The sequence below is a fragment of the Thunnus albacares genome, chromosome 1 (assembly GCF_914725855.1).
Source record: "Thunnus albacares chromosome 1, fThuAlb1.1, whole genome shotgun sequence".
Classification (NCBI taxonomy): domain Eukaryota; kingdom Metazoa; phylum Chordata; class Actinopteri; order Scombriformes; family Scombridae; genus Thunnus; species Thunnus albacares.
Window position 1 is genome coordinate 11,583,651 of NC_058106.1, and position 27,372 is coordinate 11,611,022.

Consider the following 27,372-nt stretch of genomic DNA (forward strand, 5'->3'; position numbering starts at 1 on the left):
CAAATCTACGCACAAGCTCGCACACAAACACACCTTGCGCGCGTTTCTCCTGTTGATGATCTGGACCCTTTCATCTCCTGTCAGGCTGTTGACATCGATCTTGTTGGGGTTCCTACAGCGGTGCCTCTTCTGCTTGGGCCGACCGTCCTGGAAGTGGAACTGCATTTGCATCTTATTCACCCCCTGGACATGAAATAGAAAACACTCATTTTAAGAAAATGTCAGCTGCAGGGAATCTTCTGTCTTTTTTGGGTAACTTCACTGTAACACTACAGAAACCTTGTAAAGACAGTAAAAAAATATGGACTCACAGGTATAAAGGCTCCTGTGTCTGCAACAAAGCCAGGGTGCTCTTTCAGCCACTGTTCCAGATCTTTCCTCTTAGGAGCGTCATCCCCAGCAAGCCGGGTGCCATCTTTGAGGTTGATGACAGGGACCCTGATCTCTGTGTCTGCTGGGCTCTGACTAGAGCTCTGACTGTAGCCCGGCACAGCAGCTGCAGCCATGCCCACCTGGCCAATACCACCCCATCCTGGAGGCACCTGGAGATACATGTGCACATTATAGAGTTTTCCATTACAGCTCATCATATACAGCACAATCACTACACTCACGTGTGCTTTTTACAAAGTCAGCATCATAATTTGTATAAATAAGCATCAACAACACACCATTTCTATTTCAAGTTGAACATTTGTACTTCTTTTTCAATGTATTAAGGCTCCTGTTTTTGCAACAAAGCAAAAAAAGAAAAACAGCTTACCTGATCAGGGACAGCAGGGGCTCGACTCTTATTCATGAAGAGCAGGTCCATCCCCTCCACATTCTTCCTCCTCCCCCTTCGCCTCTTTACCACCGGCTGACCATCTACTACTCCGTTCAGCCTCATCTGACCAGCAACACCTGGAGGCACTGCAGAGGAACCAAGCAGTCATTTTTTGACTTTACTGAGATTTATATGACTATTGTTTTGTTTTTTTGTTTGGGGGGGGGGGGGGGGTGGGGGGGATAAGAAAGATAAGACTCCCAATTGAAGTCAAGATGTGTTTAAATCACCAAAACTATACTCTGCTGCCATCTAGTGGTGGTAAAGGAAAACAGGCTGGCTCCATCCCAGCACATTCAGAATGCACAGGTCTTTAGGTATTTTCTGTATTTTAAATAGACGCACCGTTCTGGAAGCTGCAGTGTGGCTTGGTGATGTCTGCCAGGCCTGTGTCCGAGGCGCTCTGCAGCTCTTGAAGCCGGGCCAGGTACTGCTGCTGGGCCTGGGGGCCCTCCTCTGTCTCCAGGGGCCTCTTTAGAGGGAGACCCTGTTTCTGGAAGGTCAACTTCAGACCTCCTTCCTGCTACACATACACAGGCACAAGAGTCACAAGTCTGGACAGATGCATAGTCACAAGGCTAACATACAGAACTATGAACAAGGAGAAACGCTATCCTTAATTTTTTATCAGACTTCTAATGTTGATTACATACTGTATGTTAGCATTCTCTACCTGTTTGTCTCCCCAATGATTTAAGGATCTCAAAGTAAATGTGTCTTGTGTTATTTTCATAGCTCTAATGCTATATCCTGGTAGGTATACTGAATTTAAATCTATGTAATAAAGTATCAACTTGTAAATAAGAATTTCTTATAATAACAGCAAATATTTGTTAGGTATTTTCTTGTTAGTGGTATTGGGACACATGACACACAGTGGGTAGTGGCTACTAGGGCAGTGGGTAAAGTCTACTCATAGCTTGGACTGTAATGGAAAGCCATGCCAAAGGGATAGCTGCTGTCAGCATAAAAAAATCCAGATTTCATTAACAACAAGCAGCAGGTGTTTGATGATCAGCAATGGTGAAAACCATACAATTTGGGAAAAGATCCTTATCGCCATAAAGCAACACAAAAGCGAGGAATAGATTGAAGCGAGACTTAAGCCTGCCAAGTTAATAGCCACATTGCCTAGAAGCATATTAGAGAACACCCACAGCTGAGGTCTCCTTTTCAATCAGATTATAAACAAGACCCCTTCAGTCTAGAGAGGCTTCAGACTGAACTTTATTATATTTTCATGACTGAGTGATTTGTGCTCGTGTAATCACAGCCTCAGAGCCCAATTCAAATTGAGTGTGTGGGAAAAGAGAGGAAGGCTGCTATTCAATTAATCTCTCCTCTGCCAGGCAGTCAAAACCACTAATCATACCCAAAGGAAAGAAAGGAGAAGACCAGAGAAACATGCTGAACACGGCAACTAACACCGGTCATGGCAGCAGAAGTGGTAGGGTCCTACGATTAGGGTGAAGCAGAGGGAGGAGGGGAGGAAGGGAGAAATCAACATACATCGTTCAGTTTTACTGAGAACTCCTTGTTTTCTGCAACATGCTTGGTCACCTTTGACCCTTGTGGCGAGGCAGAGGGGTCCTCGCACAGGCTGTTGGCGTTGTCCAGCAGCTTGGTGGTGTAGAAGGAGGCCACTGCACCTCCAGGTTCGTAGGCCCGGCGTGTTCCTGGCCACTTGCCCTTTAGCACTGCCTGGCAGATGCTGTCCAGGCGGTTGATAATCACTCGATCCTACATAAAACAGCATAGAAGATCAGCACACTCAAGCTGATCACCATTTAGTTTAGTGATGTCTAAATAGCTTTAACTTTAGATGTTGTGTAAGCTACTGTATGCAGTGTCATTATATATCAATAACAGCGACTGGGTTGCACGTGTTTACAGTACAGTGGTTCACCTTTGGCCAGTATGATGCAGCAAGCATGTATCCTCCTCCCTGGAAAGGATGCGAAGAGTTGTTGGTGATGCCGTTCTCAGCCACATGGGTGTCTTGCGTTTCATCCTGTGTAGTGCTCAGAGATGCCACACTGTCCTCATCAAAGCCCTTTACACTTGTTGCTGCAGGCACTGAGAACGTGACAGAACACAGAGAAAGACATTAGAAACACACCTGAAACTTTTTAGTGTCAGAGACTTCTTGAATACTAAGCAAAAGTACCAAAGAGCAACAGAAAAATCGAATTTGCATGGTATATATGGTTTACTTAGTTGTCTCCTACATATTAAAAAGGGTTAGAGGTACTCACCTTTCTTCTTTCCTTCCTCTCCCTCACTTTCACTGTCATCAGAAGATGATGAGGAAGAGGAGGATGACGATGAAGAGCCAGAGGAGCAAGACGATGAAGAGGAGGAAGAGCTGGACCCGGAATGTGACGAGGAAGAAGACGATGATGATGAAGAGGAAGAGGAGCGGGATGAAGAGCTTGAGGAGGAGCCATCTGAGTCGGACTCTGAGCCACGCCTGGCCTCCCTGCGGCTTCTCTTGCTGGTCTTCTTGGGTTTCCTCTCTGAGGAGTTGGGAGTGAGAGGCTTCGTTCGTGCTGCAACCATCTGCCTTTCACTGTCCCTCATCTCAGGAATAGGCTTCTCCTCCAGACCTGTAGGAGTAGCTGGCGCTCGAGGAGGACTCCAACTCTCCCCATGCTTCTCCCTGCTATCCTCCCCTTCTGAGGCTGGTTCCACTTTGGGTACAACCCCACAGGGCTCTGGGTCTCTCGGGGCTGTTGGAGGCGCCGGAGAGCCTGTCAACACTGAGCTGGTGGCCTGGTACTGAGGGTGTAGGAGCGGGGTGGATGTGCGTGATTGCTGCTGTGCAGCTTTTGTTTGGCTGTAGTTGCGTTGGGCAGCCATGAAGCAGAGCTCAGGGTCTCGAAGAATGTGGTAGTCTGTGCGGCTGACGCCGTGCTTGGCAGCACCAATTAGCAGGTCACGGTCATGAGTACCAGCTTCCCACCACACGGGTAAGTCAGAGCTCATCTGACACAGTGACAGGCGCTCATAGAGTAATGAGTGACGAAGGACCTGCTCTCTCACCTGGCGAAGCAACTCTACTCTGTACAGTGTGCGAGACGCTCGCTCCTCTGTGATGGGCTGGATGGTCAGAGATGGGTCCACTGCAGAGTCTGGAACAAAGACATACGAGAAAACTTGTGTGAGAGGAAATAAAGGCTGCTCTACAGGTACAAACCAAAGACCTGTTTGTGCCTGGAGTTTAAACAGCACACTGTTTGTCTTTCCACAAATGATTAACCTTATCAGTTCCTCTGCCTCAGTACTGCTGAGCCAGCTTGTTCACCAAGGTGCTACCGACCTCTCACCGGTATAAAACCATTTACAGCCAGGAATGAGTGTAAAATGGTTTTAGATGTTGTAATGGTTGCAACCCAAATATTTTATTGATTTAGTTTCCTCTACCACTAGCAACGTCACATTAATTGTTTTCTCTCGCCAGTTGGGTTCATGTATGCTAGTTATGTCTGCTCCCATCTTTTCTGTGTGAAAAGCTGGTGAACTCATTTTGAGAAGTGTGTGCGTGTGTGTGACAACGGACAAAGCATAATATGCAGTGTTCTGACAACACCATACATTCAAAAGTACTCAGATCTCATTTATTTGTCAGTGAAATAAAAAAAGCAACTGGACAAGCACATAATTTCATGATCATAGGGTCTAGCAGGCTAACACTTTGTGTGGGAAACTGTTGAATGTCAAAAGCAAAATGTTGATGTGGTCTCCTGAGTATCCAGACCTCTTCACTTCAGATGTATATTAATAAAGACTTGTTTATATGTGTGTGTGTTCATGTGTGAATAAGCAAATAGGCTTCTGACCTCCTTCCTTGGGTGGCAGGCGACACACCCGCCTGCACATGGCGGTGAAAGCACACAGGTATTTCTGCAGACTCTCATCAGTCTTCTTGTGCAGTCGAGCCATGGCCCTGAACTTGGTCCAGTCAAACCGTCCAAGGTCTGGGTCAAAAACAACACCAAAAGTGGAGACCACCCGATAGAAGTCAGCCTCCTCTCGCCTGGTCCATCTGTTGACAGTGTTATTACAGTGTAAATTTTCCAATTTACATCTATATTCTGTGGTTACAATAATATATTCTGACTTTATCACAGAAATATTAGTCTAAACATCCGAGATATATTTCTTTCTCAAACAATCATTGATCTGATCTGTGCACTGACCTTTGTTGGCGTTCAATCTTAGCAGCCATCTTGGGGTTGAGGGTGTCGTTGAGTGTGGGGGGCAGCGGGCAGAGCGGAGCAGACATTATCATGGTCTGCTGAGACTGAGCCTGGTGGATGTGGAGGATCTGCCGGCTCTTGGTGTAGCGCTGGGAGGCTGTGATCAGACGCCTCAGCCTGGCAGTCAGCACCGAAGAAGAGGGCCAATAGATACTTTCACCTTCCGTCACTGGAACTGCATCTGGAACAGAGTAATTTTCCGTTTCACTATTTTTTTTTTTTTTTTTTTTTTTTAATAAATTCTATCTACAGTGAGTAACAACACTGCTATGAAAATTAGTCACTATTAATTTAAGTAAGTAATTAAGTTTGCAGCCAAATTTGACACATCATTAATAATAAATGAGATAAGTCCAGTTTTGTGACAAAGTGCCATTATTTCTGTTTTTTTCCACTAATGTGCAGAACAAAGAACATTTTGCATGTGCAGATTTCATCTTTACTCCAGACCTGAACATTTAAAATTTCAGAACTTTTCTAGATTGCTCCTGTATGTGGGAAGCCTAATTATGATGATGATAATCCTTGGTGGATTACAAGCATCTAATACTCACCTCCGGCGTTGTCAGTGACAACCAAGTCTCCAGGAGAAGAGGCATCATCCTACATGAGAAGACAGTGTGCGTTTATCACATCATATTCAAACAGGAAACATACAAGATAGTGATGGATTGCATAGTAAATCACAAATGTACAAAGGGAATAATGTCTTCAGCCAGTCAATAGAGTGTTACTGGGCCTTATCAGAGGGCCAATATTCCCTTTTGGTTCCTGTGGTCTTACCTCCATATCGTCCTTCAGCAGGGCTGGAGCAGGCTTGTATTCTGGATCATCTACATCCCTGCACATGCAGATAAAATTTGTTTCATTTTTGCAGTTGACAACTTAGTGGAGAAAATTTAAAAAATATCTAAATGTTAGTCAAGCGAGATAAAACAAAGACCAAATAATGTTTTTCAGGCCCAGGTCATGTACCCACCCATCCATGAAATCATTGCCTCTCTGTTCGGCAGCGATGGCCTTCTCATCCGGTCGTCCCACACGCTCTAGGAAGCACAGGGCAGGGTCTGCACGGATAGTGTTGTACTTTTCATAACCTGGGAGTGCACAGGAGGATAAGCAAACACCAAGGTTAGCAAAGGATAATGCATGGAAACCTTAGATAGGGCCACAAACACAAGCTGGACATTTTCCCACAATCACTTGCTATCAATGGAAAACACATACACAAATACACTATAAAAGTGACACCAAAATTTATCAGTGAAAATAAAATTGTCAGGTACTGACTATTTCCTCTTCTGTTTCTGCTTTAAAAGTACAGTAGAGGCTAGTAGGATTTAATGCCACCTCCAGATGACATGGCTTTATACAATATGGGAATTCAAATAATTAGTCACAGTAAGCACTGAGTTTACTTACCATGCTTGTAGATACCCAGCAGCAGACACTTATCAGAGACGGTATCCCACCACAAGGTTGGAAGCTCAGAATGATCAGGCTCTGGCACCCAGATATTTATCTCACTGAGGAGGAGTTTCAGACAGACATTGTGGGAAGAAATTTCATACACTTACTTATATTCTAGCACTCTGACTGCAGTTTTGGCTTAAACACAGTTCCTTTATTGCAACGCGGTTTGTGAGAGGCAGTTACGTAAATTTACGCCAGTAGACCGTTCCATCTCTGGGCCCAGAGCTCTGCAGATTTTCATTCTGCTTTTCCTGATACAGGCAAATATTGTATACAAGTCCTCTCTTTGAAAAACCTACATTTGATTATGATTTAGAAAAGAACCCCCACTTGCTTTTTAATTTGTTTCCATTGCTGTTTTAGTTTACTATTCATGCAAAGACTTCTGGCTGTTCAGGAGGCCAACATGTATCTTCTCTGGAAGGCTTTTTTTGATAAAACAACAACATAAGACCTGTGAAACAATAAAAGCCCTATGTAACTTTGCATGACGCTTTCCTTGTTAACAGTTTCGATGAACCATTTTGAACAGCATTATATCAGAAACAAGAAAAATGCCCATCTTTCACCAGCAGGTGGAGCTCTATAGCTTTCTTATTCATTTGGCTGATCAGCTGTTTCTTCCTTCAACAGGTTGATACTATATGCTAATGACCACACTCACACTAAAGGAAGAAAAATTATGAGGCAGCTAATTCACCTTGATATGGAAACACTGCTATTGGCAGTAGACAGCTCTGTCCTGGTCTAAGCTCTTGTAATAAAGCTGCTAAATTTATCTTACCATCTGTGTAGGAATTCCATTTCTGAGCAGCAATTACATGCCGTCTACTGTTTAATGTGTAACTAGCACAAATATATTCTGTGAATTGTATTTGTGTTAGTTGATTTAAGTGATTCTGTTCCAAGCGGTAAAAGGTGTAGAATAAAGCCAACAATGATAAAGCATAGGGAAAGTGTATGTGAGGTAATGTAACACCTGAGTTTGTCAAAGTTGAGCTCACCTTGCTTCCACGCCGTCTAGTACCTGCTGGGCCTGGCTTCCTATCACCTCCTGTTTCAGGTAGTAGAGCATTCTGACCCTGAGCAGCACCCTGCACAGAGAAAGCCCACTGGTCACAAAAAAGCCCTGACCATGCACAAACGCTGAGCGAGCAGAACCGACACACACACACACGTTCCCAGAGTCACACAGCAACCTGATGAACACAATGCACACGAGTGAAATGAATTACAAACAGGATTATACTGTGAAGTCCTATCATTTCATTGCCATAACATTAACAGCACACATTACAATTGATCTGCCTGTACGGTTATTCCTTTTTGTGATGAACAGTGTACGGCTATAAATCATTATCTGTACAGGCCTTCCACAGAGCAGGACACACTTTGTGAGTCACCGTGACCAATGCATACAATCCCTGATCAATTAACTATCACTGAAGTCGACATTATTTTATCAACCACACAGGGAGTCATGAGCAGCTCTGTCGCACGGCTCTGAGGACTGAATCAACAGACAACAGTCTCTCTCCAATCATCATGTGGTCGTGCTCTGGCAGTAGATGAAGGCTGGGAAGTCGAGGCTGACAAGGTAGAGAGAGGCTGACTCACAGGGGAGACATTAGCTCTGTGATGCATGATCACACATCACAGCCAGAAGGCTTTGAGCAGAGACAGAGTGAAGTGGTGGGAACGGCGGTGCGGTGGTGTGCCACGCTGTAACGTCTGGTACAGCTTGAGATTTTGCTTAATGTAGAAAGTGTTTCACGTTAACATTTGTTTATAAACACAAAATAATTTTTTAATCCATTGTGTCATGTCTTTCTGCTGTTGCAAGGCCCTCAGGTTTTGCAACACCAGAAAGACATGACACAATGAAAACACATGAAAACAAAATTCTCTATGAACATTGCTGAATTATTAGCTGATTTACGATTATTCTTTCCTGAATGGCTACATCTCAGAAGACATACTCTGCCATTTTCAAATGAGCAGGGATATTTAGGCAGTTTTATCCAAATTGAGACATACAGCTTTCCTGGATGAAAATCCTTAAATCTCACTCTTCATTAAAATATAATAAAAACTTTTACAAACCAAATTAATACAAATTAGATAAGAAAAATAATTTGCCAAGTAAATTTTATGGCTGCAGGTGTCCAGCCTCTGTTGCCAAACTATTGACGTCTGCAGACTGAGAGCTGTGCGCTTCGCTCAACAGCAGTGAAAGAACTGAGGAATGTCGCTCTGAAATACAGCATGCCAGGAATTCCATCTTTCTTACACTGTAACTCAGCTAAATATTGTTATAAATGAGCCCAAAATCCTTCCCTGATTCACTGACAGGACCAAGAAAAACTGCAGTGCCGAGGTCTGTTGGTCTGTCTGAGTGATGGATGTCTGTGGTGACCAGTCTGGACTTGGAGTTCAGCTAAATCAAAGTCTTGAACTTCCTCCCTCTCCCTCCTCCACCCTCTATCCTCCTGTGTGACTGGACCCGCCCAGGAGCAGCTGCCGCTTCCTCTGCCTGTCAGCACAGCCCTTCATCACTCTCCTTCCAAGTCCTTACTTTGTGTGTGTGTGCGTGTGTGTGTGTGTGTGTGCTGTGGTTCACTCAGAGAGGCTGCAGAGGATCTCAGCCTAGTCATACAGTCTTCCGGGAGCAAATGAGCAAAGTATGCATGACATGAGCGTCATGCAAAGAATCCCTCATGGTCTGTTCACAGAAAGCAATCCATCAAAAGCCAGTGTAACAGGCAGATGCTGCCTCACAGATGCAATTCAAAGCACCATAGCATTCTTTAATGTGCTTTCTCAAAATCCTATCACACATACTATAGAGCATTTATCAATCACAATTTCACATCTTTATTACAGCATGCACTGAAGGTAGTGATGATATTACTACACAGTAACAACTCCAAAACTTTTGGAAAGTGTCAAAATCATTTCCCATTACTTCCTAGACTTTCTAGTCCTCTGTAGGAGCTCTATCCTACATTTATGATCCTGTTAAGGAAGCCAGTGAACGCCCCCCCAACCCCACCAGTCACATTCCAGGTCCTCAGAGTGAAAACGCAGAAGTCAGCAAATCCTGCTGACTGTGTGTCCCCATTTGCCCGTTGTCACATATCAGACAATCCCTGGATTCAGCACTACTGGACCAGGAAACAATGGGGAACTTTCTATGGACGCTGCAGTGCTCTGTGTCCAAAGCCCTATGGACACAAGCCCCCCTTTTAAAAAGAAGCAGCCATCTATTTGGCTTTATATCTCAACGGCCTATCTTTTCCCCTCTGTCTGTAAATAAGAGAGATCTGTGACAGCCATTAGCTGGGCTGAAGTCTCATTAAGATTTGTATCAGTCAGCTGGTCTCCATGTGATGCATGTCCGTTAATGAATCAGTAAAGTGTCGGCTCCAATAGTTGTGTTAGTGCTTCCTAATTACTGTTGCTTGGAGGTGCTGCAGTTAAAATTTGAACCACGTGCAAATTGTATTTTCATACACTTAGGCTTCATTCTATTAAAATAAACTGATACAATCTGTGCTAGAGGAGAATAATGACCACCTGCCAGTTGCTATAATAGGATAAAGGTTTAAACACAGACACAAAAGAACACACATTCTCACCCACAAGAGATAAAATATCCAAGTGGTAGACTATTAGTCACCATGTGCACTATGAAGCGAGTTAAATCCTGAAAAATACAAGACATTCCAACCCTTTTTGTCTCTTTCATCTATGAAAATCATTTCAAGTAGCCAATAATATTTATCTTGTGTGGTTACTACTACTGGTCTCTTATAAAGAGCTGGTTATAAAAAGGAAAACGAATTCTAGTTTATTGTACTGTTGGAGATGTAGGAATATACACACTGTAACTAATAAAAAGTGTCAGCTAAATGCTTAAAATGTTAAGTGTACAATGTAAACATAGCTGGATAAGGAAACACCTACTTGTTGCAGTGATGTTTAAGGTGTTTCTTGTAGCCGTCGTCCTGAAGCATGTGCTCTGGGTTGTGCTTCCTTAGCCACTCAGCCTTGTGGATGTCAAAAGAGCTGGACTGGGTCTTCATCTTCTTACCCTTTCTACCTCGAGGGACTGGAGCAGACAAACCTAATGGAAGAAGAGGGGGGTCAAAAGTCATATCCCACTTAGTACAACCTCTCCATGTGTATTGATTTTTATCACCTTTCCTTGTACTGCAATAACCTTTTCGTGATATCATCTGCAGACTCATAGTGATACATTGATATTACCGCCATCTGTTGTATTTAGGACAGCCAAATGAAGCTTATACATCCTGAGACTCACCAAGGTGATTCTGCAGCTCCTTAGTGCGTCCGTCTTCAGTAGGAGCAATCAGGTCCCACATGAAGCTTTTGATTTTGTCATCTCCACGATAATGGACCAGGCAGTAGGACAGCAGGGCCCTGCAGATGGCCTCCACATCCCACTCTGTCAGCTGCTTCTTAAAACGCCCATGGTTGAGAATATCTTTCCAACGACCCCAGCTGGACAACGAAAAAAAAATATTTTATTAAATTCCTTATTTACACAGGGATTAAATCAAGAAAACATTTGTGAGCCTGAAAAGTTGTCCAGGAGGAAATGTGTACAATTTATTGAATTAAATATTATATTAATTTAAAACTGCTCTATGCCTGATATTAGGCATGGTGCCTGAGAACTTTAAAATGTTGTTTGGGTATACTATTTGGACACTTCAGTGGTGAAACTCAACATGTACATGGTTTTACAATTACATTGATGATGGCTTTGTTCATTTGTAGAAAACTGCCATTGGCCATTTACAGTGGGGAACATTGTGAGGAAACATTACTGACTGTAGAAGATTTATCTGTCCTGCATTGTATTACATGTGTTTCAGTCAGGCTGCTGTAGGTTGATAGTGGCTTAAACTAATTTTAATCATCTTACCCGTATACAAGCAGGTTCTTCTCTACTCTGAAGCACTCTGTGCGTCCATAGCTGTTGAGGCGGTCATGGTTTCGCCTGAGTTTAGGTTTGGTCTCGTCATTGTCGCTTTCACCCTCGGAAAGCTCTGCCAGCTCATCCTTGGTGGCGCTGAAGGGCCTAGTCTGCTTTCTGACACGGGGAGTGTCAATCACCAAGCTGTTCTGTAGAGGGGAGGGGCAATCAAAATTTCAGCAAAGGGTTTTCCGTTCATATAAAACATGATCTGGAGAGTTGTGCCATTTCTGTAATGTCCTTATTATTCTTTATTCAGTGTATTCTGTCATTTGTGGTGCAGTACTTACTCTGCCATTGACCATATCCACATCGATGTCTGCCTTTTTGGCCCACTTGTCCCAGAAGTTGGGGTCATCCAGAGAGATGTCTGTGCGGTTTCCGGATGCCACAAAACTGGCCTGAAAGCAGACATCAGAATCATAACGATTCATAATGATCTGGACCATTGTCTGTACGTCTAACTATGAGCTGCTATTGGTTGGCAATCAAAAACAGTCAGTGACCTGTAAAATATTCACATCACTTTCAAAAGACATTATTGTTGAATTATATAAAATACATTTATGGTCAAAGAGAGTGAGAGTGAAAAAGCCACGGCATAGTAATATAGTGGCACACAATGCACTATATTAAGCTACAACAGAATCATCATATATAAAGTGTTGTGTGCATGTTGCACCACCTTCGCAAAGGTGGATCCTCGTCCCTCAGACTCAATGGTGATGGTCTTTGTCCTGCGCTGGAGGATCTGGTCGATGTCCTCCTCACAGAATTTGGCCCCTTCATCTTCCTCATCCATGATGGCCCCATAGGCACCACGTCGCAACAGATCCTCGATCTCCTTCTTAGACAGCTGCTGCTGCACCGCCTGGGAGGTAAGGAGAATGTTTGGCAGTGAGGGGAAAGAAAACACAGCCACCGAGTAAAAATAAGTGACATTACCAAATAATATTGCAAAATTCATTGGTAAGGTACATGTTACATACATGCTTGAGGAAAAACTTACTGTTAATACCTACAAAAGTCTAAGTGTTCTCAGAAATAGCCTGCTTAATACACAGCGCACACACACGGAGTATTAAAATAATAAGAGCAGCAGCCCTGTATCTAACCCCAACAGCTGTTTAGTATGCAAATATGTTCAGTCAAACCAGATGTGGCGACCTGCTAATAGCTAACAACCCCCTTATAGTTCAGATAATTCTCAGAGGACACCAACTGCAGCTAAACATCCACCTACACACTTCACACACTGTTGACACACGCCCTCAGAGAGAGATTAGACTCTAATAGGATCGGTTACACTTGAAGTGGAAATTTTAAGAGTGAGCTCCAAGTTTTAGGGTGTTTAAACTGTTCTTTTTCCTTTGCTTAGCATCTTCTTGTTGTCTGCCGTATGGTACAGAGTTTCTCTGGTGTCATTCGGGACTGATGATATCGGAAAGTGTTGACTTATTATTGTTGAGAAGACAATGTCCTGTGAGGACTCTGGTTAAACTTAAATTCTTAATTTCCTTTCCAGATTTTAAAGGTTTTAATTCATTTTAAATATGATGATAAAATGAGTAGCTGCAGAAGAGGGTGGCTGAGTAAAAAAAAAAAAAAAAAAGTTGTAAAATGAGTTTGGTGGGTATGACAGAGTATGTTAAGAAGAAAATACAGCTGTTTAATGATGCAATAGTTAAACTGAAAAATGTCATGTCCAGCCAAGGTCAACTTGTGAAATTGGATTTTATAATCACAAGCACTGTCTGAAAACAAACACTTCTCTTTGGAAATAAACTGAACATAATTTTAAAGACTTAATGTTTTAATTCCACATTTCTATTCCAGGCCATTTGGACAATTCTCAAACTTACCCCTCCCCCAGTACCTCCTCCCAGGCTGTTATCTCGGCCACTCATGCTCTGCAACACTGCTTTGTCCAAACCCAGCTTGAGGCTGGCACGATCAAACATTTCCCGCTCATACGAGTTCCTGGTGATCAGACGGTACACCTTCACTGCCTTGTTCTGACCGATCCGATGGCAGCGAGCCTGGGCCTGTGAAGAACAGAAAAACGGAGTAGTGCAATACACGTGCAAATAGGTTTCATTTCTATATCTGAAGTTTAAGCTAATTGACACCTGCTTTTAAATCACTGATCAAAATGAAAAATTTCTACATGATAAAGGCTAATGTAAATAATGAAGTAATGCTCATGTATTCTTGATTGGACACAGTGTAAAGCATTTTCCATGGTGATGAGTCTAGCTGGCAAGTGTTTACATGAGCAGATGTCACACAAGAGATAACCGTTAGTGTGCCAGAATTCTCTAATGCCTAAACATTAGTGGTACATATCCACAGTGGTACATTGCATAGACTACTGCGTGTACGTGTGTGCGTATATGTGTTTGTGTATGTATGTCCTACCTGCAGGTCGTTCTGCGGGTTCCAGTCAGAGTCAAAGATGATACAGGTGTCTGCTGCTGTGAGGTTGATTCCCAGGCCTCCAGCTCTTGTACACAGAAGGAAAACGAAGCGGTCTGAGTCAGGCTTGCTGAAGCGGTCAATGGCGGCCTGCCGCAGGTTTCCACGAACACGTCCATCTATCCGCTCATACAAGTACCTGCAAGACAAAAAATGCTTGTTTGTGACAATAATGCATTCAATACGTGGCTTATCTGAAAGATACTTCACTTATACTTAAATATTAAATATAAGAAGTTTGGTTATGTTTGTGTTTTCTTGAGTAGTTTGATTAGTGAATTAAGCTCTTAAAAACTATCTTGACCTGTCATAACTGAAACAGCCATTGTACTTATGGACTGGGACTGGGCCTGGATGTACACCTAAAAAAAGGCACCCTCAAAAGGTAAAACTCTTTCTCTGTGTGGTGATCCTCTTTCATCTTTTCTCATCCCCTCCCACACTCTGACCCCCCACCCTCCCCGGGGTAATCCACTTCCAGTCAGGAGAAACTCCTTCTTGTCTAATGTGGTGGAGCCCTGAGGGCTTCTGTAACCTGCTGCTGAACCTTGTCTAGGTCTGTGCTGCACAGCACCTCGTGTTTACAATAGTTTAGGGTGTGCTCCAGCTGCTGGAGGGAAGCCAGAAGAAAAAGCGAGAGAGGCAGAAACAGAGACATGAAAGCAACAAAAAGAAAAGTGAGAAAAAGACCCAAAAGAGTAAGAAAAGTGAAACGGAAAAGATGGAAGAAGAGGAGTGAAAATGAATAAAAAATAAAGGCAAAGATGAGAACCAGAGACCCTAACGCTTAGTTGTAAATATGAAATTCCTAAATGTAATTAAATCCTAACCCTCCCCCTTGTTGTCTGGCTAGAATGTCTTGAACACTCACTCCATCAGGTTTTTATGGGGCTTTCGGACATTACTCAAGACACTGCTGACACAGACAGAACCAGACACACACAGCAAGGTGACCAAGCTCACAATTTGAGTGTCAAAGCAATGTTGTACTTAAGTTGTATAGTAGGTTTATGGCCATGATATAAGTACAAATGGTGTCCATCATCTTTATCAGCTGCTCCTGTGCTCTGTGAGCAAGGAAACAGACTTGCATTTTTAAAGCTTTTAATTCACACCCGTTTTAGGTTAAAAAAAAAATCAAAAAGAAAAATCACTCTTTTAGCACAAAAACAAGAAAAAGACTGAGACTGATTTGACCTGAATCAACAAATACTGTAAATAAAAGAAAATCATATTACATTATTTAGATAGTGAAATAGCTCTATTTATTAACCCTTAATCTTTGAAAATGAACCCTCATAGTGCAGACCAGATGTTATATTAAATTAGTATGTTTACCAATGCATCTGTGAAAAGGACTGACTTTTTTATGCTTTAGCAAAACGATGCGAGATTCGAGATCTGTTTAGCCATACACAGAGTTAAAGAGGAGAGAAGAAAATACTACTCGATGTTTCCCCTCCAGAGCAATTACTTAAGACAATTTCCTTCACCAATCCAAAGATATGCAAGAATGAAGAGTGAGAATATGAAGGTGTTTGTCTGTATATGTGTCGTCTGTGTGTACACACTGCCTTTTGCCCAGTGCATGCTGGGATAGATTCCTGCTCCCTGTGACTCAGAACAGGATAAATGGTTGCAGATAATAGATGGATGGATGTGTTGTTTTGAGGCTCCATACCTCTAATTGCTAATGCTGCTGGTATCTGTTATTGCTGCCAACTGCTCTCACTGGCCATTGGCCGTCATGTATCACATGCTAAAACACATCTCTACAGAAATAGAGATATCCTGTTCCTAATCATTTGCAGCCATATGAATTATAGTTCCCAGTATATTGTAAATCCTAGTTATAACGTTCACACTAAATCCTAACTGTCACATGCACAAGTTTTTTAATCTTAAAGAACCATATGAAGCCAGAGGATAAAAGTGGCTTTACATTTTTGAGCAGCAGCGGTTCAACAGGAAAAAGAAGTGGGGGGGGGGACGATCTCTGCAGTAAATTTTCAGCACAAGTTGATTTTCCTCCCTACATACACTGACAGAAATTGTTACCCTTTGCAACAATAAATATCACACTGTTTAATTACGATCTGTTGTCATGTACACACACACACACCACTTTTTGCAATGCATGATTTCTTTTCCAGACTTCAGTCAGAATGTCCTTAATCATCTGATCTGTCATCATTACCTTCTCTGAATGAGGTAGTCTTCCAAGATGTCCAGGCAGCGCACCATTTGGGAGAAGATGAGCACCTTGTGCCCTCCGGCCTTCATCTTGGGCAGCAGTTTGTCAATAAGGACCAGCTTCCCGGCAGACTGCACCATAGCCTGCAGGTGAAAGTCGATGGCAGTAGGACTATACACCTCCCTGAAGTCCTCTAGGATCTTCTCTTCTGCCCCTGGCGTAGCGAAGAAATTGATACATTAGCATTACTGTGTCTTTGTGCTTTTCAGTGTGCATTCATGAAGATACGGGCTCTACTGTTCATACAGATGAACAAAGAGAAACTTCAGAAATATCTCTGCATCAAATACATTCCTCATCTTACTGTCAACTTTTTACATGCCTGTGTAATATATACAGCATGAATTTTACGAGTATATGCTACAAATGTGATCCTACAGATTTGATACTGGTGACAAATACTAGGCAGACTCAGTGCAGATGCAAATATCCTCATGGTTTTCTTAATCCAACATCACCGGTATGCAGAGTTTGATGTAACGATCCCTTGAGGCATCAAATTATAGTGATCACCATAATCTGCTAAACTGTGTCCACTTCTCCTCCACAAGACTAAACAGGAAATTGTGGAATTGTAGGCCTTCTGCAGCTTTGCCTGCCAAAATTACAACTGTATATTTCAACAGTATTTAAAAATAAAAACAGTCACTTGGTAAGTATCATCCTACCTTTGATGAGGTAGGGGTGGTTGCAGCACTTTCTCAGCTCCATCATTGTGTTGACCAGGTTGGGCATATTTGCCTGGCCAGCTCCTTTAGCCAGGAAAGAAAAGTTCTTCTCTAGGATGGCACGGTAGTATTTCTTCTGAATGTTGGTGAGTTCAACCTCTATGATGGTTTCTTCTTTAGGGGCCAACTTCTTCTCCACATCCTCCTTCAACCGACGCAGCATCATGGGCTTTAAGATACCCTGAAGCTTCTGTACCTGTGGGCCAAAAAAGATGACGGTTACAGTTATGAAATTCACTAACGGCTGCACTTGACTTGGTTTAGAGCAGGAGCCAAAACAAACAGTGTCACATGACATTTCAAAAGGTTTTGATGTGTTCCAGTCAGTTTTCCATTGCCAAGTTGAGAATAATTTATTATAGTCAATAATTGTATCCAAAATTTGATTGCAGTGCAGCATCAGACCAAGCATTTCAGTTTCCTTTCCTCAACTCCCACGACTGTAATGGATGACGCAGAGGCAAAGAACCACTAAAACTACACAACTGGGTAAAGTACATGTAATCTAGTAGGAGTAACCAAACACAGAACTAGAATGTAGTATTTTATATCAAAGGCTTTACATCATATTCTGTATATTATTAATATCTGACTATAGACTTAATACATTTCTTTATTCCATATTTACCATCACAGCATTACACATACAGGCCCTTGTCTAACATCAGTTATGTTGTGATGGTGAACGAGAACCTCTTAACATCAAGAGCTTTTACTATGAAAAGGACTTCACATTCCCACTGGCACTAAGAGCTTCTAGTTTTAGTATCCAGTGTACAGCTGTAGCTGTTCCAAATATTTTAACTTTCAGCCTGAGAATGACACTTCAAACATGTTGTAATGGTCTTTCCCCAGACTTATCTTCAGTGTTACTGGCGAACGAAATGCCAAATACCAGCAGTATGTAGAGGAAAGGTAAAAGGCATTTTTCTTGTGAGCAATTGTGTCAATACAATGAGTAGCATAATACTCCATTATCTCCTACCATTATCCACCATATGGTGTGTGTGTGTGCTGTACAAAATGTCACTGTGGCCTAGTTAAAAAAAGCTCCACTTCAAGGGTTCCATCTGTACCAATAGGATCTTTGTATCTGAGCAACGATGTGTGCTGTGAAGGTCTAAAAAAGACAACAATTTGGCTGTCCTTTCATATAATACACCAACACTAAAAATTGTCTTTCCTTGAAACAATTGTAAACCTTAAGGTGACAGAAATAACAACAGAAGCTCAAACTACATTATTTGATAATTTCATCTCTTATTACATTGTATGTTCACTCTGATATCTGTTGTATGACTGATTCTGATCATTCACAAAACATAAAAATGTTAGGCCATGTTGTCCATGTATCTGCAGGCTCACCTGCTCCTCAGTCTTGAGGTCTCCAAACTCCTGCATGAAGGTGTTTTCTGAGGGGAAGCGCGCAGGCTCCAGGAAGTGAAGCAGGCTGAAAAGCTCCTCCACTGTGTTTTGAAGAGGAGTTCCTGTCAGCAGGACCTTGTGCTCCTGAAATACGACAAGAGTAGAATGTTAAAGTATTTATAATTAGATTCATTTATCAAAAGTCCTCCTGAAACAAACTTTTTTCAATTATTGGTTTATTAATGATCATTTCTTACATTCTGTATCAAGGCTTGCCTACTTAATTAAACAGCATAACAGAGTGTAACAGGAGGGCTAGACATAATGTTTTGAGCATTTCATTCAAGTCAAAATAGATTGTATTAGTTTGAAAACTACACAGTGAAACTCTGCACAGCACTGTGTGTTATTTGAAATGACTTTTCATTCCCATTTCTCCCTCTAAGCTGATGGTTTACGTACCAGACTCATGAGCTTGAAGCCTTCTAGCAGCTTGCAGTTCTTGTTCTTGAGGCGGTGGGCCTCATCGATGATAACACAGCGCCACTCTATGGCGTTGAGCTCGGGACAGCCTCCCAAGATCATCTCAAATGTGGTGATAACAGCCTGGAACTTGTAAGCACCTCGTATCGCACGACCCTTAAGCAAAAAAGGGAAGATTGTCAGATTGGTTCATAAAACATCTAAAAAAAAAAAACTCAACATTTTTAGAGAGGTCATTTTTTGTGTTATGATGCACCAGAAATAGTGTCTGTTTTACAGGTGAAGGTATGTCAATTTTCTGTGATTTTTTTTTAGTAAATTTGAATTATGAAGAATGTGTGCAGTCATTCAAAAAACTGTATTCAGAGAACTATGCAAATGATTAAACTGTAAAATAGAGAAGAGTGCAGACAGAAATGCTGCAAACACATGAATATTTAAAGTACACGTGGCTTACTTCAGTTTTAGATTTCATCAGCAATCTAAAAACACACCTTTTCATTGGGAAGCTATCTACAGTATAACAAGGACATGAGAGCACAACCACCAGTGAGTACTTATCCTGTTTGTTTATTTGTTTGTTTGTCTGTCTGGGGTGGTATTGCCTCACCTTGCCTCTCCATTTGTATCTATTGCCTTGACAACAGTCCTCCTGGGATACTCTGCTATTCAGTAACCCCCTCCCACAGCCAGCCAGCCAACAGACTGCTGTAGAGGAGCCTCTCCCTCTGATATGCCTGAGCAGCACTGACAGAGAGTTCCCCTTGGGGGCTGCTATGACATCACAGGCTGCCTGAGAGACAGTCTGGTGGCGGCTGCGCTCTGTTCTACTCTCGCTCGAGTTCATTCCTCTTACGGATCGTCTGAATACTAAGAGCTCCTAACTGCCTGTTGCGACACATCACATGGCCTGCCAACCACAGAGCGCCTCAGCCTGAGGCTCACTAACTACCTACCAGCCTACTTATTACTGGCAGGCATGTGCCCTTCTTTGAATCTTTTGTTATATGTGACGTTAGCACTATAAACCCCTTATTCATAAAACATTCTCATGCCCTACCTTTTAAGCAAAGATGGGCTTCATAAACAAATTAAGGTTACATGAATACATGTAAATGTTTTCTTTAGATTAATGTAGCAAGACCCACATTTAGAAGCATATCTGTAGGTCTTTTATGGCTCTTTGACCTACGAATCCATTTCCAAAATGTATGTGTATTTTCTAAAATGTATAACTGTCTATCCAAAGGTGATTTGTTTTCCTCTGAAACTGTGGTTTATATGAGTTTGCTGCAGTAGTTACTGAGTCCCTCTGAGTGTTTCTGGCCTTTATGTTACACGTGGTAATCACGTTCTGCCTGGCTATTCAATATCTGACTCCTATTGTTGTATGCAGGCCTCCTGTTTTGAAACATATCATTAGATTACTCACAGGACTTCATGTTGCTGACACTGTGCTGCTGTTTTCTAAAAAAGCACTGTGATTATTTTAATCAAAGTGAATCACTGCTTTCCGGTCTAAAGGTAAGCACAGCGATGTTGCTTTCTGCGTGCCTGTCTTCAAAAGGGTAGATTAGGTATGTTGAGATAAACTAAAAGGCCTCTCAAACCTCTCAATTCCTTTTGTATTAGATAGAGACAAGCTGGAGGCCAAGCTGTGCCTACAACTGATTCTTGCCCTACTGCTCAAGGAAAATATATGATGAAATAAAGTTAAACAGAAATTCACTGGCTACAACAAGACGTGTCTTGAGCCTTGAGAGGACACACCGCCAATAAAACAAAGCACAGACGCTTTCCATTGATGTTGTATTTTTCTCAAAGAGAGGAACATACTGAGAATGGTATGTGATATAATTTATGTGCCACATTACTCCTGTGTAGTATGTTTGAGGTTCTATACCTCAAACATACAGCTATCACCTCCACTCTGAAAGTTGTAGGCAAAAAGATCTCTGTGTTTTGCGCTCATTTACCTGTGCATCCCTGAAATACATCTCATACTGCTGGAGCATCTGCCTGCTGACCATGCTTCCATGATAGACGATGACATTAAGATGGGTCCAAGTACGGAACTCGCGCTCCCAGTTGGCAATGGTGGAGAGTGGAGCAATTATGAGGAATGGCCCCTTGATGCCCGCGCGATAGATTTCATCTAGGAATGTGATTGACTGGATGGTCTTTCCCAGGCCCATCTCGTCTGCCAGGATGCAGTTCCGTCTGACAGATGGAGATAACAAGGGTTAGAGGGGAAGAAGAAGAGACATAATTGGGATACAATAAAAACAAGAATGAGAAGTTGTGTGTAGAAAAACTGGATGAGACACTTAAAAAATTAATGTCAACTGTGTGAAAATTTAACGATTATACTCCTGGCATGCAAGTATATTAGACAGAATGTGCTTCAAATTTGGACCATGCTGCTGCATGAGTTATTATGTCTCCATACCACCAGGACATAGTAACGTGTATTTATGGTGAGCATTTCTGTTGGTTCTAACAGTTCTTGTATTGGTTAAAAGCACACAACAAATGTGTGTTGGAAGAAAAAGTGCGTGATAAAGATTAAGAAATAGAGGAAGAAGAAAGGGAAACAAAGGAAATGCACTAAGCACAAGATATTAAAAGAATAAACAGAGAACAACGAAGGAGAAAAAGACCTCATCGGCAGTAATAACAGACAAAGAGATGAGATACAACATAATGGCAAATGCAACTGCCTCTGCTGTGTGGTGTACTCCGGCAAACCATTTATTCAGCTGTCCAGTGGGTGGGGGTATTATGTCTTGATGCTAATTGCAACGTGCAGATATTCCCACTGGCCTCTTAAGCAGCTCTCTACTTTTGATGAATCTCTCTGCGTAGGCATACACAAACTCCTGCATGCTCACACATAACAAAGCCAATTCCCAGGGTTAATGCAAGCACACTGACACTTTGTACTCCAAATGTACTGTGCTTCAATTCTTTTGTGATCGTGGGCAAAGAAAAGCAATTGTTGTTGCAGCAATGTGCACCTTGACAGGAAATTTGACTCTCCTTGCAGGATAAACCAAATAATGTGAATACAGCCAAGTCACGGCGTGGTACACACACACACACACACACACAGACCAGGGAAAGTGATTCATTATTCATTAATGGTGGTCCCCATGCACAAGAATTCTCTTGCAATACAAATCGGCCAATACAAAATCGTTGAATCAATTAATATAGTGTAGTATTTTATTAGCATGGGATTACTGAAAGCAAATATGTACAATTTGCTTGAAGTGTAAGGTATACTAATTTTACTACATGTTAGGGGTGTAACACAAAGCTACATATGTATCCCTATCGGTTTGTCACAGAAATATCTGTATTAGTATCTGAATCCAAATTTGTACCGGGAGTGGACATGGCTTATACCTGGTGTTGTTAGAAATTGTCTAGTCTGCTTCATTTTCTGTTTTTACTGCCATTTGTACTCCTCATTCATATATCTATAAGTTTAGCCTCCAACAAAATAGCATAATATTTTAACAATGTACCTGGATTAATCAAATAATAAGACACTCCCCTCCAGCAAGAGGCTGCAATCTATCGAGACCAAAACTTCACGCCACAACAACAGTTTCTTCCCGACTGCAGCTGGCCTCATCAACAAGGCCCGGGACCACTACCAACACTGACTCTCATCTCATCCATGGATTCTACACCTTATACTAATGTAAAATCTTGTTATTTGCACATCTGTGAACACATCCACATCTGACATGGTGCATTACAGTGATGCAGATAAACAGTGTTACACCCACAAAAAACCCTGGTAAATCAGGGTTACAGACACTGGTCACGTACTATTCACAATGAACAATTCACACCCGTGGCAATATGTTTTCCCTGGTTTGTAAGTGTGAAAGGGCTGTAGGTGTGTACAGGTATGCATATGCCGTACTTATAACTGACCTGTTGTACCAGTTGAAGAGGAGCCAGTTGACCCCCTCTAGCTGGTAGTCCCTGAGGCTGTTGCTATTCCTGTATTCTCTCGACTGCTCCCTCTTCTTCCACAGATTGGCTGGGGGCCGCTCCTAAGTGACAAATTTTATAATGAGAGTTCATACAGCAGTTTGGAAATTAATTGTGATTTTAAATTTGATATGAAAACATTTCTATGGAAGGCAAGGAAGTGATATATATACACTTATTAAAAGTAAGGCAAGATGAACTAAAAAGAAAAAAGGCATAAGAAGAGAAAATGAAATAACCTCTAATAAAAAACAAAATACTATTTTTACTTTTCCAGCTGAAACATCACTGCTCTTGAAGTAACTGACACAAGGTGTGTGTGTTTCTCTTAGGTTTCTTCACTTCGCTGTGTGTACATGAATCTCATGTTTGACTAATGATACCCATTAATTTTAGGATGCAATGTTACATGCGTATAGCATAAACAATTTCTTATCAACGATTCCACCTGAATCAAATAAAATAATACAAAAGAAACAGGATTTTTTAAAAGGGAAACTCCCTTATTAATTATTTCAAAATACCATCTAACTAAAATGGAAGGAGTCTCTGTCTGTCTGTCTGTCTGTCTGTCTGTCTGTCTGTCTGTCTGTCTTCTCTACAACCATTCATCTGATCAACTTCACACTTGGCAGGTGTACGGCTGAGGACCCAAGGAAGTGCAGTGTCAACTGTGAAATTGTTTGGATGGGCAGTTCTCGAGAAAGCTGCAAGCAGCAATACCGGAGGCCAAGCAATTGGCCCATTCCAAACAGGCACATTTTGAACGGCCACTGCACTAGTACCAGCAATTCTAAATCCTACACCATCAACAAAACAAAATATATACAGTATGAGAGCAACAGGGTAAAATGGAAATATGGTGATAAGTAAGGAATGTAGGTGGGCATGGCTCACCATCCTGCATGAGTCCGGCTTGGCTGCCTGCAGCTGCTCAAACTCTTCAATCTTGCTCTGATCTACGTCGTCCTTCAGCTCCCAGGTGCTGTCCTCATAAGGCAAAGAGCACCACTTCACCAGGTAGTACACCACCTCCTGCAGCAGGCAGAGGAGAATTAGCGCTGAGAAAGACTAGAGCGAGGCCAAGCTCTGCTTTTATAATATTAACAAAGGCTGCGAGGAAGCCTATTAGGATGGCCTTGGGCACTTCTGAAATACAAAGACATCGCTAGAGTGGAGAATATAACTCAAAGGAACAAAACCACCAAAAAACTGAAAAAGAGTAAAACATGTTCAGACACATAAATACACACACTACAAACGGATATGATTACCAAATGAAAAAGCATTAGGTTTACCTCCCCTGTGTCTTTGTCCTCACAATATGACACCTCCAGCACTCTGTCCACCTCTACGTAGTCAGGGTTAAAGGGGTCCTCTTCCATCTGAGAGAGATGGAAAGAAATGGAATGGATGGAAAAAAAGAGATAATAAACCTGTGCCCACCCACCATCTGGAGTCTGAGAAAAGCATCACTACTTTATCGACTGAGCAAGTAAAGAGATTCAAATATATGCACACAGATGTGCCTGCCCACACAAACAAACAAAAAAAATATATATATTAAACGTCCACACATAAACATATCCTATTTTTATGCATGCACACATGTCCTAACAGACGCCAAATTAACACACACCTGCACATACCAAATGTCCACATACTATAAGTGTATCCACACAAAGACAGTATACAGTATGTCCACAAACACAAACACACAGCCTTACATCTGCGAAGAAGAGCGCCCTCTGTGCTTGTTTCATCTTGAAGCGTTTGATCTTCTGCTGAATCCTCTTGTCTTTCTCCAGCTGCTGCTCTGTAGCCCACTCACAGTGTAGGTAGGAGCTGACACCCGCACACACACACGCACGCACAGAAAAACACACACAAATACACGATCAGACCAGGGTGAGAAACCTTGAAAAACACCCTCTAAATATCATTTGGGGCAACTGCTGAGGCCACCAGGTGTGATCACAGATTGCAGATGTGATCATAGAGGCTTTAACTGACATGTTGTTCACACAGTTGCTGAACTATATAAAATCAAATATGACATTCCATCCTTTTCATCATCGGCCTGAAAAAGTAATGAATGTGATCTGGCTGATGACAGATTATCCGTCATGTGAAAAGAAATTATTTCTCTGGGAGGCTGAAGCAGTAAACCTGTTTCATAAATCCTGATTTTCCATACTCTCAAATTGATAATTTGCTGTGGGAAGGAGCTGGAATTATTAATAATGTCCCTGAGTTAGAAGAATAAAAATGAAATCACTGTTGCAAAATGTGATGATAACATACATGATACTGATACATCTTTCTGTGATACTGAAAGATGTCCCAAGGACGCCTGAGATGCCTGTGTGCTTGTGAGATTGCAGAGTCCTTATTCAGCATCCTTTCATAAAGGACATCTGTACATTTTATAAATGTAGTTCATCCAATCTTAATCACTGCTGAAAAAATATTCAAAAAAGAGAAATAATAATTCCAATATTTCTGTTCTGTGTAATTCATAAAAACAGTTGTTAACTTGAACTAACTTCAAAGAAGCTATACATGTAACTGAACGATGTACTTACTAGTTTTTGTATTTTACAAAAAACTCCTCCACTTCCACCACCACTCCTGGAGAGACCTGCAGAGGTTTAAAGTAAAAGAGGAATATAATAATTAGAGACAAATTCAAGATATAAATACCATGTAAAATAACATACTGACAAAGTTTATATATCTGGCAAAATAATTGCAATCATGACTGTGTAGCTACTTTCTTTAACAAACACTAAAACCAGGAAACAACAATTATTACCTCCTTCTTGACGATACGAGAGGACATGATTTTGTCAACAACAGCAGCATCCTCCTCACTAGGATTTTCCTACAAAGGCAGTGAAAATGAAACATTTAATGTCAAGTGCTATTAAATGGTCTCCCAGAGCAGAAATCTGCATAAACTTCAGCACATTTCATAATACAAAAACTCAATTGTTCACGACAACAGCGTAAAACTGCACAGTCTGTTCATGATGTTGCTCATCTGTGGCTTCTCCCTTTTCTTTCCTAGTTTTTTGTTTTGTTTTTTACAGTTTTTTTTTTCTTATCTCAATCAAGGATCAAAGGTTCGAGGCTGTCTTGTGTTGTATGGATTGTGAAGCCATCTGGTAAATTTGTGATTTTGGAATATATAAATAATTGAGTTGAGGGTACAGAGTTGCCTACTCCAGCACTGCTTCCACCTGTGCAGAGAAACAAATGTATGACTGATTTAGACAACAAAAACTAGGATGGAGCTTTCAAACAATATATTTCTTGGAAATTGTTGTTGAGCTCAGCCATCGTCATATTACTTCCATCCCAATTTCTCTGCTGTTGCAGCTAAATTATTAAAAATAAGCACTGAATATGTATTTTCCCCTCTTGGTACAGCCATACTGCAGGGGTCCTGGTTTGTACGTCACAATGTGGTGATGAAAAGAACAGGCTGTGCTGCAGTTCACTCATCATTTAGTCCTGTTGGTTCTTCCACGAAATGTGTTTTTGTTTTTCCATATGTAGAGAAGTTCCTTTTCAATATTTCCATGAATCATTGCCACAAAAGAACAATCCATTGCATGAATAACTGTTTATAAGCCAACAAACATTTGTCTCATTAATTGATGTGATTCATCAGTAATGGAAATAATTTTGCTCTTTTTAGCTACCACAGAGAAGCAACTACTTACTACAAAGAGTTGAACAGCAGGCTGCTTGGATGCTGCAGTGTTGGTTTTCTTGGCTTTGACAATAACCTTGACTTCCTCATCTGACAGCCTGGCCTCCAGCTCTTCAGCATACTTCTTCCTTTTCACCTGGCGATTAGATCGCCTCTTCTAGAAAACCAGGGGACATGGAGGGAGAAGTTCACAGAATATTCAACTGTTTCTTCATTACTTCATATGATAACAAACAAAAAAACTTAAGGTTTAGGATAAAAGGTTCATTGTCTTCCAGATGTAGTTATAGAAAATAAACCGCTATGATCTAAGAATTACATTAGTTTTAATGTCTTAAAATGTCTAAGCTGGCTCCCTTAAGGAAGTCTGAAATCAGGGCAGGTTTGATCTGGACTGAGATGTTGATGCTGCTGGGACCACTGATCTGACCGTCATCATCGTCGTCATCATCATCTTAAACATGTACAGTACTCTGGTGCACGCAGCATTATATAGATGAATATTCTGTACTGACCTACTGTGTATCAGCAAAAGCTCCAATGTTACACTGTTCATTTAAGTGGTAAGCTTAAATCATCAAGTTTATATCTGAAGTATTTTATGTCATCATTTTTTTTCAATACTTTTCATTCTACTAATAATATAAACATACACAACATAATTCATGTTTTTAATATGTGTCACTTAAAACAATGGCCTCTGATTAATTCAAATGCCGAAAGAATCTACAAATCATATGGATGAAAACTCATAAGTTGAAATCTTCATCAGGAAATTACA

At 41.5% G+C, this 27,372-nt stretch overlaps 1 protein-coding gene across 8 annotated transcripts in view; it reads right to left on the reverse strand.

Annotated features, from left to right (window-relative positions):
* chd9 (chromodomain helicase DNA binding protein 9) overlaps positions 1-27,372 on the reverse strand; it is a 76,120-nt gene that overhangs the window by 2,251 nt on the left and 46,497 nt on the right. For 5 of the 8 annotated variants that reach the window (XM_044329970.1, XM_044329893.1, XM_044330174.1 and 2 more), the window contains 33 exons: positions 26,602-26,748; positions 25,689-25,757; positions 25,459-25,514; positions 24,601-24,718; positions 24,172-24,258; positions 23,771-23,908; positions 22,814-22,935; positions 20,842-21,085; positions 18,845-19,021; positions 18,383-18,526; positions 16,958-17,213; positions 16,233-16,443; positions 13,979-14,174; positions 13,423-13,605; positions 12,246-12,431; positions 11,851-11,961; positions 11,510-11,709; positions 10,883-11,082; positions 10,525-10,684; positions 7,563-7,652; positions 6,508-6,611; positions 6,065-6,182; positions 5,869-5,926; positions 5,640-5,688; positions 5,026-5,266; positions 4,666-4,871; positions 3,082-3,957; positions 2,733-2,902; positions 2,336-2,566; positions 1,172-1,349; positions 764-912; positions 312-542; positions 34-183 (listed from right to left, as the gene is read on the reverse strand). In XM_044329970.1, the coding sequence (XP_044185905.1) occupies positions 34-183; positions 312-542; positions 764-912; positions 1,172-1,349; positions 2,336-2,566; positions 2,733-2,902; positions 3,082-3,957; positions 4,666-4,871; positions 5,026-5,266; positions 5,640-5,688; positions 5,869-5,926; positions 6,065-6,182; positions 6,508-6,611; positions 7,563-7,652; positions 10,525-10,684; positions 10,883-11,082; positions 11,510-11,709; positions 11,851-11,961; positions 12,246-12,431; positions 13,423-13,605; positions 13,979-14,174; positions 16,233-16,443; positions 16,958-17,213; positions 18,383-18,526; positions 18,845-19,021; positions 20,842-21,085; positions 22,814-22,935; positions 23,771-23,908; positions 24,172-24,258; positions 24,601-24,718; positions 25,459-25,514; positions 25,689-25,757; positions 26,602-26,748 (5,856 nt within the window). The remainder of the gene's footprint in view (positions 1-33; positions 184-311; positions 543-763; positions 913-1,171; positions 1,350-2,335; positions 2,567-2,732; positions 2,903-3,081; positions 3,958-4,665; positions 4,872-5,025; positions 5,267-5,639; positions 5,689-5,868; positions 5,927-6,064; positions 6,183-6,507; positions 6,612-7,562; positions 7,653-10,524; positions 10,685-10,882; positions 11,083-11,509; positions 11,710-11,850; positions 11,962-12,245; positions 12,432-13,422; positions 13,606-13,978; positions 14,175-16,232; positions 16,444-16,957; positions 17,214-18,382; positions 18,527-18,844; positions 19,022-20,841; positions 21,086-22,813; positions 22,936-23,770; positions 23,909-24,171; positions 24,259-24,600; positions 24,719-25,458; positions 25,515-25,688; positions 25,758-26,601; positions 26,749-27,372) is intronic. The other 3 variants (XM_044330071.1, XM_044330062.1, XM_044330049.1) reach the window with 3 other exon arrangements.